This window comes from Patella vulgata, chromosome 7 (assembly GCF_932274485.2).
Source record: "Patella vulgata chromosome 7, xgPatVulg1.2, whole genome shotgun sequence".
Taxonomy (NCBI): Eukaryota; Metazoa; Mollusca; class Gastropoda; family Patellidae; genus Patella; species Patella vulgata.
The window spans coordinates 6522085-6537259 of record NC_065885.2 but is presented as its reverse complement, the minus strand read 5'-3'; the positions used below and the strand labels follow the sequence as shown (position 1 = coordinate 6537259).

General features: G+C 36.1%; 1 protein-coding gene across 2 annotated transcripts in view; it reads left to right on the top strand.

The window, feature by feature from the left end:
* LOC126826994 (D-glucuronyl C5-epimerase B) overlaps positions 1 to 13636 on the top strand; it is a 195060-nt gene extending 181424 nt beyond the window's left edge. For both annotated transcript variants that reach the window (XM_050556149.2, XM_050556150.2), the window contains 4 exons: positions 204 to 423; positions 962 to 1133; positions 3863 to 4099; positions 5181 to 13636. In XM_050556149.2, the coding sequence (XP_050412106.1) occupies positions 204 to 423; positions 962 to 1133; positions 3863 to 4099; positions 5181 to 6214 (1663 nt within the window). In that variant the 3' untranslated portion in view covers positions 6215 to 13636. The remainder of the gene's footprint in view (positions 1 to 203; positions 424 to 961; positions 1134 to 3862; positions 4100 to 5180) is intronic.
* Positions 13637 to 15175: the final 1539 nt, after the last annotated feature.

Sequence of the window (15175 nt, the reverse complement as noted above, 5' to 3'; positions counted from 1 at the left end):
CAAAATGACCTCTCCTCATACGCAAATAGTGTAAAAGTATGACATATCAAGGTGGTGGATCTCTAGAGGTCACAATTTTGATCCGATTTTGATGAAACTTAAAATATATGTTTATATCCGAAAGATTGTACAAAAAATGTGGGCGTATTGTGCCTGGCAACCACTGGTTATAAAAATTCATGACATTCATATTTATTTTACAGTGTGGACCAGCGACCAGACACCGGGGGTAACGTGAATTACCAGGCCAGATTTCACAATCGAGATACCAATTCCTTGAAAAATACCAAAGAATTATCGGTGTCAACCGATTTAAAGTATCATGAGATAGATTGCGTTATTAACGGAGAATATAGAATTAAATGTCGACGGGAGTCAAGTGATGTCTTCGTACCGTTTTCATTCGTTCAAAAATATTTTGAGGTGAGTTCATTTGTTCAGAAATATTAACACTGCTACTATCAGACTTTTGATTGGATGTCGCAAAAGTTGCAGGGGGTCAGGTGACCAAGTGGTCTAATGGGTACTTCAGATCAGAAATTGAGTCCTGTAATTGAGGTTTCGATCCTTAGCTTGTAGGAGACGAACGGTGTGGGGTTTTGGGAGCCACGGTGGCTAAGTGTGTAAGACGCTGGCTCGCTAGTCTGGAGGTGGCGTGTTCGATCCCTGCATTGGCCGAGAAAGTCCATCAGGATTTTCCAACATAGTTTTCCCATGTCAGTGATGCAGGAAGGAGGGCTTGACAAGAACAGCTGTCTAGTCATTTGGATGGTACAAAAAAACGAGGCCCCATGCATACATTGGCGTGCACATAAAAGACCCCTTGGCAGTTAGAATTTGATATTAGAGTAGGCCATATGTTTCAGTTTTTTAATTTTTGTAAAAAGGGCCCAGCAAATATGGATTTGATTAAAATTGTTAATACTTTGCGAAATTTTGATGACATGATTTATTATTCCAGATATATGGTAAAATCTCGACTGAAGATGGTTTTGAGAAGTTAGCATGGGAACATAGTTATTCTACAGTACATCGTCCCCGTGAACACTATTCACCCGGGGGAGTGTTCATGTCGTTTGAATTCTATAATGTGGAAGAGAGAGATAGAGTTCGATGTATCAGTGGTATGGAAGGTAAGAAAACTAAATTAGAATTTTAATAAGAGTAGGTCAAGACTCGTAATCTGTAGAATTAGACACAAAACGCATCAAACTATAAAGTGGAAAGTAAGAAAACTAGATGAAAATTTTAACAGGAGTAGGTCAAGCCTTGTACACGTTCAAGTAGAATAAAACATTAAACAGTTCACTAAGTGGCATACCTAGTGCTGCCCCTAGGGTTTGCTCCCCTCCCCCCCTCCCGGCACCCTCTCAACACCCTCTCAACACATTACATGATCAATTATTCTTTAACTGTTAACGAAAAAATTCTTCTACCGTCCAGGTTCTCACTTGTCAGGAATGGGGCCCATGGGGCCAATATGGAAATTGTGCCTAGTCCTTCGGATGGAATGATAAACTGAGAACTACTCATGTATACAGTAGTGAGCAATTTAACAAACTTGACATAGCATTATAGATAGAAATGTAAATTACCAATATTAGTTTCAGTGGGGGAGGGGGGGGGATTTGGTCATCTGTCCAACCTCTTGTGTTTTCTTTGGTTCATCCGGGTTTCCTTCCACTGCTGATTATTAAAATAAAATTGGACCATATGTTAGTCCCAAAATTACCTAGTTTGTGTCAAGTGGGCCTTAAACTCTCTCTCTCTCTCTCTCTCTCTCTCTCTCTCTCTCTGGTCTCAAAATCACCAAAATATTTTGTGGATGAGGCCAGTTAAACTCCATTTCACTCCTATAGCAGCCATTAGTTATCGACAATAGTTCTTCTTGATACCAAATTAGTTTTAGAGGTTATTAACGGACAGAGCTTTCATCTAAACAATACAATACAGTTCCACCGACAGCTTCATCAATTTTCTTGAATTCAGTCTGTTTATTAAGGAACTGCTATACAGAGAAGAAAATTATATTAATCTGGCTCCGTCCTTCTTCAACTCGCGAGATTCACGTTTATTCTTCCTGCCTTTTACCCAATAATCAACTTAACTCTGTCAAGTCTTCGCCAAAATGGTCAGTCTTTGTCACAAAAATATCAAATATGATATTTGATGATTTGACAAACGACCGTCTGGCTGTCATAACCTGTGTCTGCTGCCAAAATGGAGTGTCAGATATATGAATTTGACCTTATTGTGAAATTCACTTGCGAATATTAAAATGTTACATAAACTGTTAGTTTAATGACCTGGTGTTTTTGTGTCAGTTTTATGTAGACACTTAAAATGACAATCTTTAAAAGTCTTATGAATGGGTTAAATAAACATCCATTTATGGGTTATAAATATCAAGTTTGTATTATATCGTGTTTACTGTGATGTAAAATTGGTCTCTATGTTGTTTTAAAATAGAATTCTATTTTAGTTTACGATGATAGGTATCAAAAGGAGTTGAATCTTAACTCGGCAACCAATAAACTTCCTTTAGGCACATGTAGTTAGTGCAGAAAAAAAGTTGAACATTAAACGCCATTTTTTTTCTAACTTCCTTTAAACATACATTATGCAAGAGCTAAATCTGGATATTGCAGGTCTTTCTTTAGGCCTGAAATGTTATCTAAATTATTAATTAGACATTAATTAACTTATCCAGACCATAATCAACTCTTGATGGCATCGCTAGCATGGGATATTTACTGGATTATAATCCCTTTTGCTGCTCGACTTCCATTCATAATTTAATCATGAAATGGATGATCGAGACTATGTTTTTTTATCGTACAGACTTTAGTAATGTTGATTGAGGCTATGCCAAAATTTCAATCCCTTAATTTTCGGTTCAAAGTGGATCAATTTGACTGAAATTTTCGGCAAATTGCCTTTACATTATCTAGTTTTTAACAGCTATTATAGTGAGAACTGCCAGCTTTTTCTAATCTCCCATAATGTATCTTTGAAGATGCAGACGTCATTATCCCAGTTGGTGCAGAAAAGTAGGACGTTAATTTAACCCTGTATTATTTCATTTCCTTTAAAGATGTTTGTCCTCCCACTGCTAAAGACCCATATGTGCATTCTAATTATTGAAATGAAATAGTGCCATATGTTAAATCCGAAATGACTTAGATGATGTCAAGGGGATGTTAAACCCCATTTCTATCTCCCTCTTAACTAGTTCATTTCAGGACTAACATATATTATGCTACAATTTTATTTCAATAATTAGTTTGAGCGTAGGGGTCTTTAACCATGGGAAGAAAACCATAGGACTCAGAGAAAACCCACAAGGTTACATGGGCGACCCTACTCCTTGTCACGTACAGGTGTGGAATCAAAACCATGTCACTTGACTCAATGATATACCTTATGTTAGACCAATCAATCACACCCCCACACCACGAAACCACGCCACTTGACTCAATGACAGACCTTAATTGGCCGAGAAAGTTCATCCAGATTTTCTGGCGTGGTTCTCCCTTGTCAGTGATGCAGGACGGAGGGGCTGACAAGGAAAGCTGTCTTGTCGTTCGGATGGGACGAAAAACCAAGGTCCCGTATACACATTGGCGTGCAGGTAAAAGATCCCTTGACCGTTGGAATTCGATATAAGTGTAGGCCGTAGTGCCGCTGTCCGGGCAAAATTTCCCTCATAGCACACTGTATGGCGTATGCCCGTCTTCATTAGCCCAGTTCGGAGCAAAACAGTAGGACGTTAAACCCTATTTCATTTCATTTATTTGGCCACCCAACCCTGTACATATATTATGGTTTATTTACACGTATGCTTATTTTGGAAATATTTTAGGTGTTCCGTTATCCACACAATGGACACCAGCCGGACATTATTACCCGATACAGATATCACAGTTTGGATTAAGTCATCTCAGTAAATATCTAACTCAAGGAGAACCAGAAGTTTTAGTTCTAGAAGACGGAGAAGATGACCATTTAGAAAACTGGATTTTACCTGACAAGCGATATAAGCTACAACTACTGAAAGATGCTACTTTAGGAACTACAGTTGTAGAATTCACAACATCAGGTAATGACATCAGTTTCATTTATCTAAAGGGAGCTGTGGTACCTCAGTCAGTAAGATGCTTGCGCGCCAACCAGGAGATTTCAGGCATGGTTTCCCTTTGTTCAAAACATTAACAGCTGCATAATTATTATTCTTATAATAGAGTTATTCCCCTTAGAGTAATTATCAAACAAACAACATATATATTTAGTATTATGCAATTCAAATTAATTCATCATTTAGTTCAAAACAGCTGCTTAATTATTATTCTTATAATAGAGTTATTCCCCTTAGAGCAATTATTAAACAAAGGTGCGACAATGGAATATTTTGTTACTATGACATTTAATCATGGAAATACACAGGACAAAATTCTATGGAATACTATGTGAAATTATGATGAAAAAGATCTTTTTTGTGTGGTAATTGATGGCATTCTAATAATAAAATCCAATATAATACGGATCCATTTTACTCAATCTTTTTGATGTCCTAGGGTTCACACCTAGATTTATCACTTGCATGCAAATATATCTATTAAAATCCTTTATTATCATTAAAATATCTATATACCGGTACCTCAATATCAATATATTGCTACTTCAATATCAATATACCGCTACTTCAATATCAATATACCGCTACCTCAATATCAATGAATGCTTGATTAACCATTAAGCAAAGTAAGCATGGGCTTAGGGCATCATGGTCAGACCCCGATGTACCTACACTTTACGGTCCACGGTGAACGCTACCGTGGTCGTGGGCACCCAACCAATGTCACTCGGCTTTATGTGGCACGTTGGTCGTTCGCTTTGTATTGCGTTCAATGGAAAGGGCGCAGAAGGTTGAGGGAGCCGATTTTTTCCCCAATGGGCAAAGGGTGCCGCAATTTTCCAGGGTCGCCTGCCCAACCTCATGGGTTTTCTCCGGTTTCCTCCCACTACTAAAGACCCCTACGTGTAAGCAAATTATTGAAATAAAATTGAACCATATGTTAGTCCCGAAATGACCTTGTTTCTGTCGAGTCGACATCATTAAACCCTCCCTCTTTCTCTCTCTCTTTCTGTTTTACAATTAATCTATTTATCCCGTTTTTCAGATTCTCTGAAATATCCAGGTATATCCATTCCAGCAGACGAGAAAGATGATTTTGTTCTTTGTGCTGATTTACGCTTCGCATCAAACGGCAGTATTACAGTTACCATAGAAACACCAAATCTTCAGTTATTTCACATACATTATGTCCTCAGTTCAAAACTTATCTCCCTTGATGGTCATGATATTTATTATGGTCTCGGGGAACGAAGGGGACAGTGGATGCACATCACGCGTACAGTGTCCGTAGATTTCGACAAGGGTTTAGCATTAAAATTTAATAAAGTGAAAAGGACTAAGATGAAGTTAAAGGTGTCACGAATAACAGATGTGAGCGTCAGAGGTCACGGTTGGTTGGATAATTTAACGTTATCGACCACAGCGCATTTAGACAATTTTTATAATGCCGCAAACTGGTTGGTCTATCATCAAAACGATCGGGGTGGTTGGCCAATCATGGTGCAACGAAGTCTCATTCCAGGTGTCCTTGAACTTCCACCAGGCTGGTATTCGGCCATGGCCCAAGGTCAAGCTATGTCCTTGTTAGTGCGCGCTTATCTACGCACGCAAAATACGAAATATTTACAAGCGGCGGTGGACGCTTTAAAATTATTTGAAATAGACAGTACACAAGGTGGTGTTTTAACAAAATTTGCCAATCGATACGATTGGTACGAGGAATATCCCACAACTCCTAGTAGTTTTGTGTTGAACGGTTTTATATATTCCTTACTAGGACTTTACGATTTAAAAGAAGTGACAGATGGCGAAGATTCCAAGATGGCCTCTAAACTATATTCTAACGGCATGCAGACATTAAAGATCATGTTATTGATGTTTGACACGGGATCGGGAACATTCTACGATTTACGTCATATCACATTAGGTATCGCACCGAACCGTGCACGTTGGGATTATCACACAACTCATATCAATCAACTTCTGCAACTTAGTGTCATCGATGACGATCCGTTGTTTAAGAACACAGCACAACGATGGATGGACTACATGAAAGGAAAACGCTCTAAACATAATTGAAAAAATTCCACGAAATACATAAATTATATTTTTTGCTTCTGCATGTTTTTCGTTACATACAAAACCACCATCGTAATATTCTTTTCATGAAAACCTTGAGTTTTGTGTTATATCTGAAGGTTGTAAAATATTTCTCGTAAATATAAACAAATGATATTGCGTTTTTAATCGTTAACATCTTCCAATTATTGTCTTCTGTGAAGCTTTTTTATTTGTATAACGCCAAAAATATATAAACTAAAGCCTGTCTCACACGAGTACGTCACTATTCTCCATAACCCCTTGTGCTAGGTTTTTGTGTAGGTCAATGTAGGCTGTGAGAGACCACAATTTGGTATCCTGATGTGGTCAGCCGACATACCACTTATAACAGTGTAGCGCATGCTTCGTGTGAGAGTTGCTTTAGGATGAAAATAAGAAAAATTGAAAAGCGAGGAACAAGTGTTGTATTTATATTTTATAACTGTATATTTAATATGGAAGTTGTTCATATTGAACAATTGTTATAGAACATTTTATTATTATAATTATTAAAACATGCTGTATAGCTTCATTTATTTTATTCAACTTTCTCTTGATCAGGTGCCTGTTTCACGAAATTTTAACTAAAGATAAAATCCAATTTTAGTAGATACTTCAATTTTGATTGGCTAAGCACTAAAATCAATCTAATATTATCCAATCAAATTACTAAAATTTGGATTTTATCTTAGTTAAAATTTCGTGAAACAGGCCCCAGACCCGGAAATAACGATTTGTACAAAAGGCTTTAATGAACTTGTACCTGCCATCTTGAATCTGTACCTGCCATCTTGAATTAAGAATATTAGTAACAACACTAAAGAAACGTGCCTGATAATGTGTGAATTTGTGCCTGACGATGTCTGTGACAGGTGCTTGTATTTCCAGGCTTCGTAACAATATCTGTTGTAGGGTGGTGTTTTGATAGATAATTGATTGAAGCAGTGGTTATGATCATTATATGTTAAAAATGCTTATTACCATTGCTGGTACTGTTGTGAATTAATTTTATTTTATTTTTAGAAATATAAACCAGTGTTTTTACAAATGTTATTTCTCTACTTAAAGGGGAATTCCAACCATTTTCAACAAGATGTTTATAAATTTTAAATTTATCAGTATATATTTAAGATTTATGGAAACCTTGTTAAAAAACGTTGGTCTTCCCCTTTAAATGTCTCTGGGTGCCATTTGCATTTTTCAGAAAATATCAAATTTTCTACGACTTCATCCTCGTTGAAATGTACTCAAATTGATTAATAAAACAAAACCAAAAAATCAACGGTAAACAATCTTTCGGCTTGGATTCAATCGAATTATAAAGGGTTTCTAAGATACGGTCCATTAAATTTTTGTGATTTCGGCCAAGATTGGCATAGCCACCAACCACCAATGTTCAAATTTGTCCATAGCTTATTAATCGATTTGTCAAAATTGTTGAAATGGGTTTTTCTGGATGGCCAATTCCACAAATTTATAAGCATATAAACCACATTTCATCCAAATTGAAGGGGTTACCGTTTACCTCATTGCCTGATATTGCAAGGAATAACCGTATTACACTACAAGGGTTAGGGTTAGAACTTTATTTATAATCAGCTTCTTTAAACTGCACTGCTTATTATAGTTAATTTTATTTAGTAGACAGTAAAATGAAACCTAAAAAAAACCTTATTTAATCCATTGAATAAAACCAATTTATAACGATGAATGTAAATGAAGGTTATTTGTATATTAGTAACGGAATATATTCGTCAAGATAAGTAATAGTATATTATCAAAATCGAAATATATTTATTAATCATCTATCTCAATCTGATTAAAATACAGATCTATATTTCATTTCGTTTCTTTATAAGTTCGATGGGGGGGTTGGATGGCCGAATGGTTAGCAGGTGCGCGCTGTATCATTGAGTCAACTGGCGTGGATTCGAATCCCCAGTTGTACGTGACAAGGAGTAGGGTCGCCTGTCCAACCTCGTGGGTTTTCTCCGGGTCCTCCGGTTTCCTCCCACTGCTAAAGACCCCTACGCGCAAGCGAATTATTGAAAAAAAAATTTAACCATATGTTAGTCCTGAAATGACCTAGTTTGTGTCGAGTGGACGTTAATCTCCATATCTCTCTCTCTCTATAAGTTCGATGGCTTGTACTACTAGTACAAGGTTGTGTCAGGGGTCATACGAGCAGCTTTTGAGCCTATGACATCAGACATTTGATTAACCAATCAGCGTTGATGTTTCTAGTGGGTTACCCACTCATGCCAAAAACTCGCTGTAACAGACCAATTCATTGGCTAATGCCTCACATCAGCCTGAACACGAGTTATATAATAACTCTTTCAGATCCTAGTGTAGTAGAGACAAGAAAAACGAAATTTTGAACGATAAAACGAAACGAAATAGGATCTGTATTTAAATCAGATTGCGTCTATCTATATAAAATATTACCTCATGCTTATTTAATTATGGTCATAAAACAGGAATAATACACCAATAGATGATATATGTAGCTCATGGAATCCACTGTGGCTCAGTGAGTCAATCTATGGCTCTCTAACCAAGAGATCTCGGGTTCACTTCCTCAGGATTTATCTAGTGTGGTTTCTTCTTGTCAATGGTGCAGGACGGAAGGTCTGGCAAGGAACAATGTCTATTTCTTCAGATGGCACGATATACTGAGGTCCCATGTACACATTGGCTTGCGACGTCATACTGAGGTCCCATGTACACAATGGCTTGAAATGATATATTGAGGGCCTGTGTACACATTGGCTTGCGACGTCATACTGAGGTCCCATGTACACAATGGCTTGAAATGATATATTGAGGGCCTGTGTACACATTGGCTTGCGACGACATACTGAGGTCCCATGTACACAATGGCTTGAAATGATATATTGAGGGCCTGTGTACACATAGGCTTGCGACGACATACTGAGGTCCCATGTACACAATGGCTTGAAATGATATATTGAGGGCCTGTGTACACATTGGCTTGCGACGACATACTGAGGTCCCATGTACACAATGGCTTGAAATGATATATTGAGGGCCTGTGTACACATTGGCTTGCGACAATATACTGAGGTCCCATGTACATATTGGCTTGCGACAATATACTGAGGTCCCATGTACATATTGGCTTGCGTCGACATACTGAGGTCCTGTGTACACATTGGCTTGCGACAACATACGGAGGGCCTGTGCACACATTGGTTTGCGCATAAAGGAACCCTTGATAGTTTGAATTCCAACGAAGAGTAGGCCATAATTTGACTGTTTGGACAAAATTTCCGTCATCCCTCATAGCACACTGCATGGCATTTATAAGTCTTCATTGACTCGCTTTGAAATGGTGCTGAATTGAAACTTTTAAACATATGATCGTCTGATTGGTGTTTGATTAGCGTTGTTTTGTTGTAGTCATGACGACAGATAAACTGACGATGTGTTCATCACACCACATGTTTTTATATAGAACGTTGATTTAAAGATTAAATGCTCAAACTCTTCATGACAGGGATAACAGAAAAAAAAACAAAATACAACTTATGTTTGTTTGTTTGTTTTTGTCTCAGGCGAAATAAGTTATCTACACGTTGTACAAATTAAACAAAAGTTGATGACATGCCCAATAAATGAAGAGAGGAACTTCGAATAATGAAGTCTGATTTGGTTGTGAGACTGTAAATTATATGAATATGGTACTTGTAGATATTATATTCAATGTTTTGGGAATATTTGGGTCAGCTTTTTCGTTATATCATATTTCCCTATTTTTGTATGAGGTAAATAATCAAAATATTTATAAGTGTTCGTTAAACGAATATCTCTCGACATCAAAAGATAATACAAAATTCTGGATATGTTCAACGTAAACAAAAGATTTTCTACCTCATAGCTTTCCTTTGTTTTATTACGTTTTTTTTTTTCAAGAAATATCTCCTCAAGTCATTTATATCACTTTGTTAAATTCATTTTTTATTTTAGGGATACATATTGATATTGAACATTTAGAAGGACAATTTGGAAATTTTAGCAACGCAAACTTTTTAATATCCAAATCATGCATTTAATCCAAACATTTAATTGTAATTCTTTTTTAAATAGTTCTAATATAATTAACCCTTTCGCAGTTGGTACATTTAAATATTGATGAACATGTTTTCTTGAAAAAAAATTGAGAAAAGTGATATATTTTGTACAAGTATCCCGAAAATACTGCCTCAAACCACCTGAGTCACATGAACAGCTTCCCCTATTCATGTGAATCGGGCAATCTAAGCAGCGCTAGTTTTGGGAGGTATAAAGGGTTAATATCTAACCATGTGGCTGTACGATTTATACATTGATTTTGATTGGTCAAGAAGAACATCTAGCCACGATTTTAGATTTTTATATATTAAAGTTATTTTAATTAATATTTTTACCATAATACATTTATTTAATTTCCTGTGAGTTTTACGTAAGTGATACATCTTTAACAATTTTAATTAGATCCTTAGAAGATTAAGATTTTAAGGCTCAAATTACTTAAGGCCCATAATTTCTATTCTAAGAAGATAGTGAATGTTTCTATAATTTAAGGCCCAAATTTTATGTTTTTATTTTGATTCTGGGAAGATTAAGAATTTAAGACCTATATTTTCATTTTTAAGAGGATTAAGAATTTTCAAGTTAATTAAGGTGCATATTTTCTATTCTAAGAAGATTAAGGCCCGTGTTTTACATTTTTAAGTTGATTCTGAGAAGATTAAGAAATTTCCTTTTATTTAAGGCCCATATTTTCTATTCTAAGAAGATTAAGGCCCACGTTTTACATTTTTAAGTTGATTCTGAGAAAATTACGAAATTTCCTATTTTTTAAGGCCCATATATTTTCGATTGTTTGTGATATTTGTATATAGATATGATTTAAAGCATTCCATTAATATTGTAATTAACCTGGAGTTGTAAATATCTTAATGTGATTCATCATTATAATAATAATAATAATAATAATTGTATTAAAGTAACCGTAGCAGCAGCTCAGTGCTTCCTACATGTGTATGTGTGTGTATATTTACGTTTTTTTTTCTTTAATGTGCGCCGTTTTTTGTTTGAAGGGACCTGATACCCTATTGATATTCTTATTTGATTGACATTTCAAAAAGTCCTAAGATAAGATTTTATTTTATAGAGAAGAGCATGGAAACACTGTGAAAGTCAATACAGTAAATTACAATTAGGGCATCCAAAGGTTGCGGTTTTACAAAATGAATAACAAATTTATCGATATACTAAATTATATTAGATAATGCTATGATTAACAGTACTTATTCAATCATTTATTGATATCAGTTGTATCAAGCCCCTGCATGTTTTTTAAAATTAAGAAAAGGAGGGCGGGGGGAGGGGGAGGACTCACATTTACATGAAGATACTGGATACAAATTGTACCACTGGAAATACCCAAGTCATAGAATATTTCAGATAATGGTGTAATGAAACTATATACTAGAGTTATCTCCCTTATAATGTCAATACACAACATTTACTTGCAGTTACCGTAACAGAAGTCAATTCTTATTGGATGTTTAATTTCTCTTTGTAAGGGCTTCATGTTTGTAAATATTCAATAATTAACTTTGATATTTAACAATTAACTGTAATGTATTTCTTTTCAATCCACTAAAATTTTATTTTTAATATCTTTGTAAGTTAAACTTTATCCTGAGTAAGAACTATATTTAAGGCATGACTCTTGTTTTCATTGTTTCAAGCTAACCCGGCTAGAGGACTTAGCTGTCAGTAAATTTAAATGCCTTAAAGTTAATTAACTTTAAAATACAATAAGTATAATTAAATTTATAAAAACACTTCAAATTATATATTTAAAGAAATTTGGACGATTATGTTTGATCCAACTCCCTTTTTTAATCATCGATATGTCAACAAAGGATTTTGTGACATGAACATGTCTCATTCACATTGATAACTAGAACCCTAACCCTAACTCTAATCCCTAACCGATTAACATTTTGGGAGGTAGGAGTTAAAATGGGGGTTCAGTATTTTTTGGGGGATAAAATGGAGTCAGATCAAACATAATCGCCAAACTTGATAATGCTAAAAATGGTCATATTTTTTGGGACTTTTTTTTTTAAATGATAGCACTAGTAGTCTATAAAGGTTGATGTCAACTTGGGTAATAGCAAATGGTGTTTAGTAACCTAGTAAGGCATAAAGACCCATCTTAACTTGGGTAATAACACATTATGTTTATTAACCGAGTAATAAAGACCTATATCAACTTGTGTAATAACACATGCTGTTTAAAGACCTATATTAACTTGGGTAATAACACATTATGTTTATTAACCTAGTAATAAAGACCTATATTAACTTGGGTAATAACAAATGCTGTTTATTAACCTAGTATGCTACAAAGACCTGTACTAACTTGGGTAATAACAAATGGTTTTTATTAACATAGTATGCTGCAAAGACCTATATCAACTTGGTTAATAACGCATGGTGTTTAAAGACCTATATCAACTTGGGTAATAACAAATGGTGTTTATTAACCTAGTAAATAAAACTTACCTCATCTTATATGTGAGGAATTATAATAAATGGTGTTTATTAACCTAGTATATGAAACTTGCCTCATCATATATGTGAGGAATTATAATAAATGATTCTGTTTTTGGGTAATAATAAATGGTGTTTATTAACCTAGTATATGAAACTTGCCTCGTCATTTGTGTGAGGAATTATAATAAATGATTCTACTGTTTTTGTTTGTTAGTATTTGTGAAATCTGATTAAAATACAAACCTATATTTTCAGGGGTGGGGGCGGGTTATACTTTCGATTGCCTTCACTACTTGAAGATCTGACCGGATGTAGTGGTAGGTCGCGTCAGGTGTCACGACTTTTGACCCTAGGATGTCAGACATTTGATTCACCAATCAGCTTTGATGTTTCAAGTGGGTATTTTAAAATACAACTTTTGCTTTGTGTTCTTTGTCTTCACCGTGCACCGAATGCCAAGAACTCGCCGCAATTCACAGACAGTTTCATTGGCTAATCCCTCACCTCAACCAGAACCCGGGTTATATAACAACTCTGCCAGATCCTAGTGTAGTGAAGGCAAATAAAAACGAAATTTTAAACTTTAAAAAACAAAACGAACAAAATAGGATCTGTGTTCCTAACCCTAACCCTAGGATCTGTGTTTTAATCAGATTGGTTATTTGTGCATCTTGCAATTTGTGCTGTGTTCAGATTTGTTTTATTGTCATGTCTTCTGGTAAAGGTCATGTAAGGTTGTTAATATATATATATATATAAAAATAAATATTATATATAATGTGTAAATCTAAAACAAAAAACGAATTAAAATAACAAATATTATAACTCACTTGTTTGGGGTTTTTTATTTTTGTTTGCTACGCCTTCTGTGGAGAGTATCTCTTCGCTTCAGTCTTCTTTCGCCCAGGGGGGATCACGTGGGAAAGACGCTGGCTGGCTAGCGTGGAGGTCGGGTGTTCGATCCCTGCATTTCCGGCGTGGTTTCCCCTTGTTAGTGATGCAGGACGGAGGGCCTGACAAGGTCAGCTGTCTAGTCTTTTGGATGGAACGAAAAACCAAGGTCCCGTGTACACATTGGCATGCATGTAAAAGATTCCTTGGCAGTTGGAATTTGATACAAGAGTAGGCATGTAGCGTCGCTGCCCGGGCAATATTTCCCTCATAGCACACTGTATGGCGTATGCCCGTCTACATTAGCCCAGTTTGAAGCAGAACAGTAGGACGTTAAACTCCATTTCATTTCATTCGCCCAGTCGATGCAGGTCGGATGGGACGAAAAACCAAGGTCCCGTGTACACATTGGCGTGCATGTAAAAGATCCCTTGGCAGTTGGAATTTGATACAAGAGTAGGCATGTAGTGCCGCTGCGTAGGGCAAAATTTCCCTCATAGCACACTGTATGGCGTATGCCCGTCTTCATTAGCCCAGTTCGAAGCAGAACAGTAGGACGTTAAACTCCATTTCATTTCATTTCATTTCATTTCATTTCATTTCATTTCATTTCATTTCATTCGCCCAGTCGATGTAGAAGAGTAGGATGTTAAACCCCATTTCATTTCATATCTTCCCAATTTCAGATCTATCATCCGGTACTGAGCGGTTGTCACGGTTTCTGTCTTTTATTTCGTAACACATGAAAAACTCACGACGTATATATGTGATAATACAAATGTCAAAAAAAAACATTTTCAGTGGTGCAGGACGGAGGACCTGACGAAGACTGCATCTAGTCATTGTAATGGGACGGAAAAACTGAGGCCACATGTACCCTTGACAGTTGGAATTCAATTGCTGTTCATTGTTCAGGCAATATTTCCCTCATAGCACACGGCACGGTATATGCCCATCTTTATTAGCCCAGTTAGTGTTAAAAAGTGGGACGTTAAACCCCATTTCATTCATTCACATGTCGACAAATCCTGTAGATTTTTGTTTTGCATGTAGTGCGGTCCTCCTGCACTTACTAATAGTGTTACATGTCCACTATAGCAACTGTCAATACTGTAGAGAATTTAAATGTTGAACAGACATTGTGACCTTGATATTAACTTGTAGCCTGGTCTCAGATTGTCAATTGGGGGGATTGAAGAAACCTCTTTCAAATTAAAGATTAAAGGGAATATCGGTCCAGTCAGTATTTACAAAAATATGATGAATTGAACATTTCACAACTTTTGGCATTCTCTACAGATCAGCATCAGGTTGATCTGAACCCCATCCAGGACAGAGAGAAATAGGGTTCAATGTTCACTCATTAGAAACTGGGTCATTTCAGGACTAACATAAATATGGTTTAATTTTATATCAATAATTCGCTTGCGAGTAGGGGTCTTTAGCAGTGGCTGGAAACCGGAGGACCCAGAG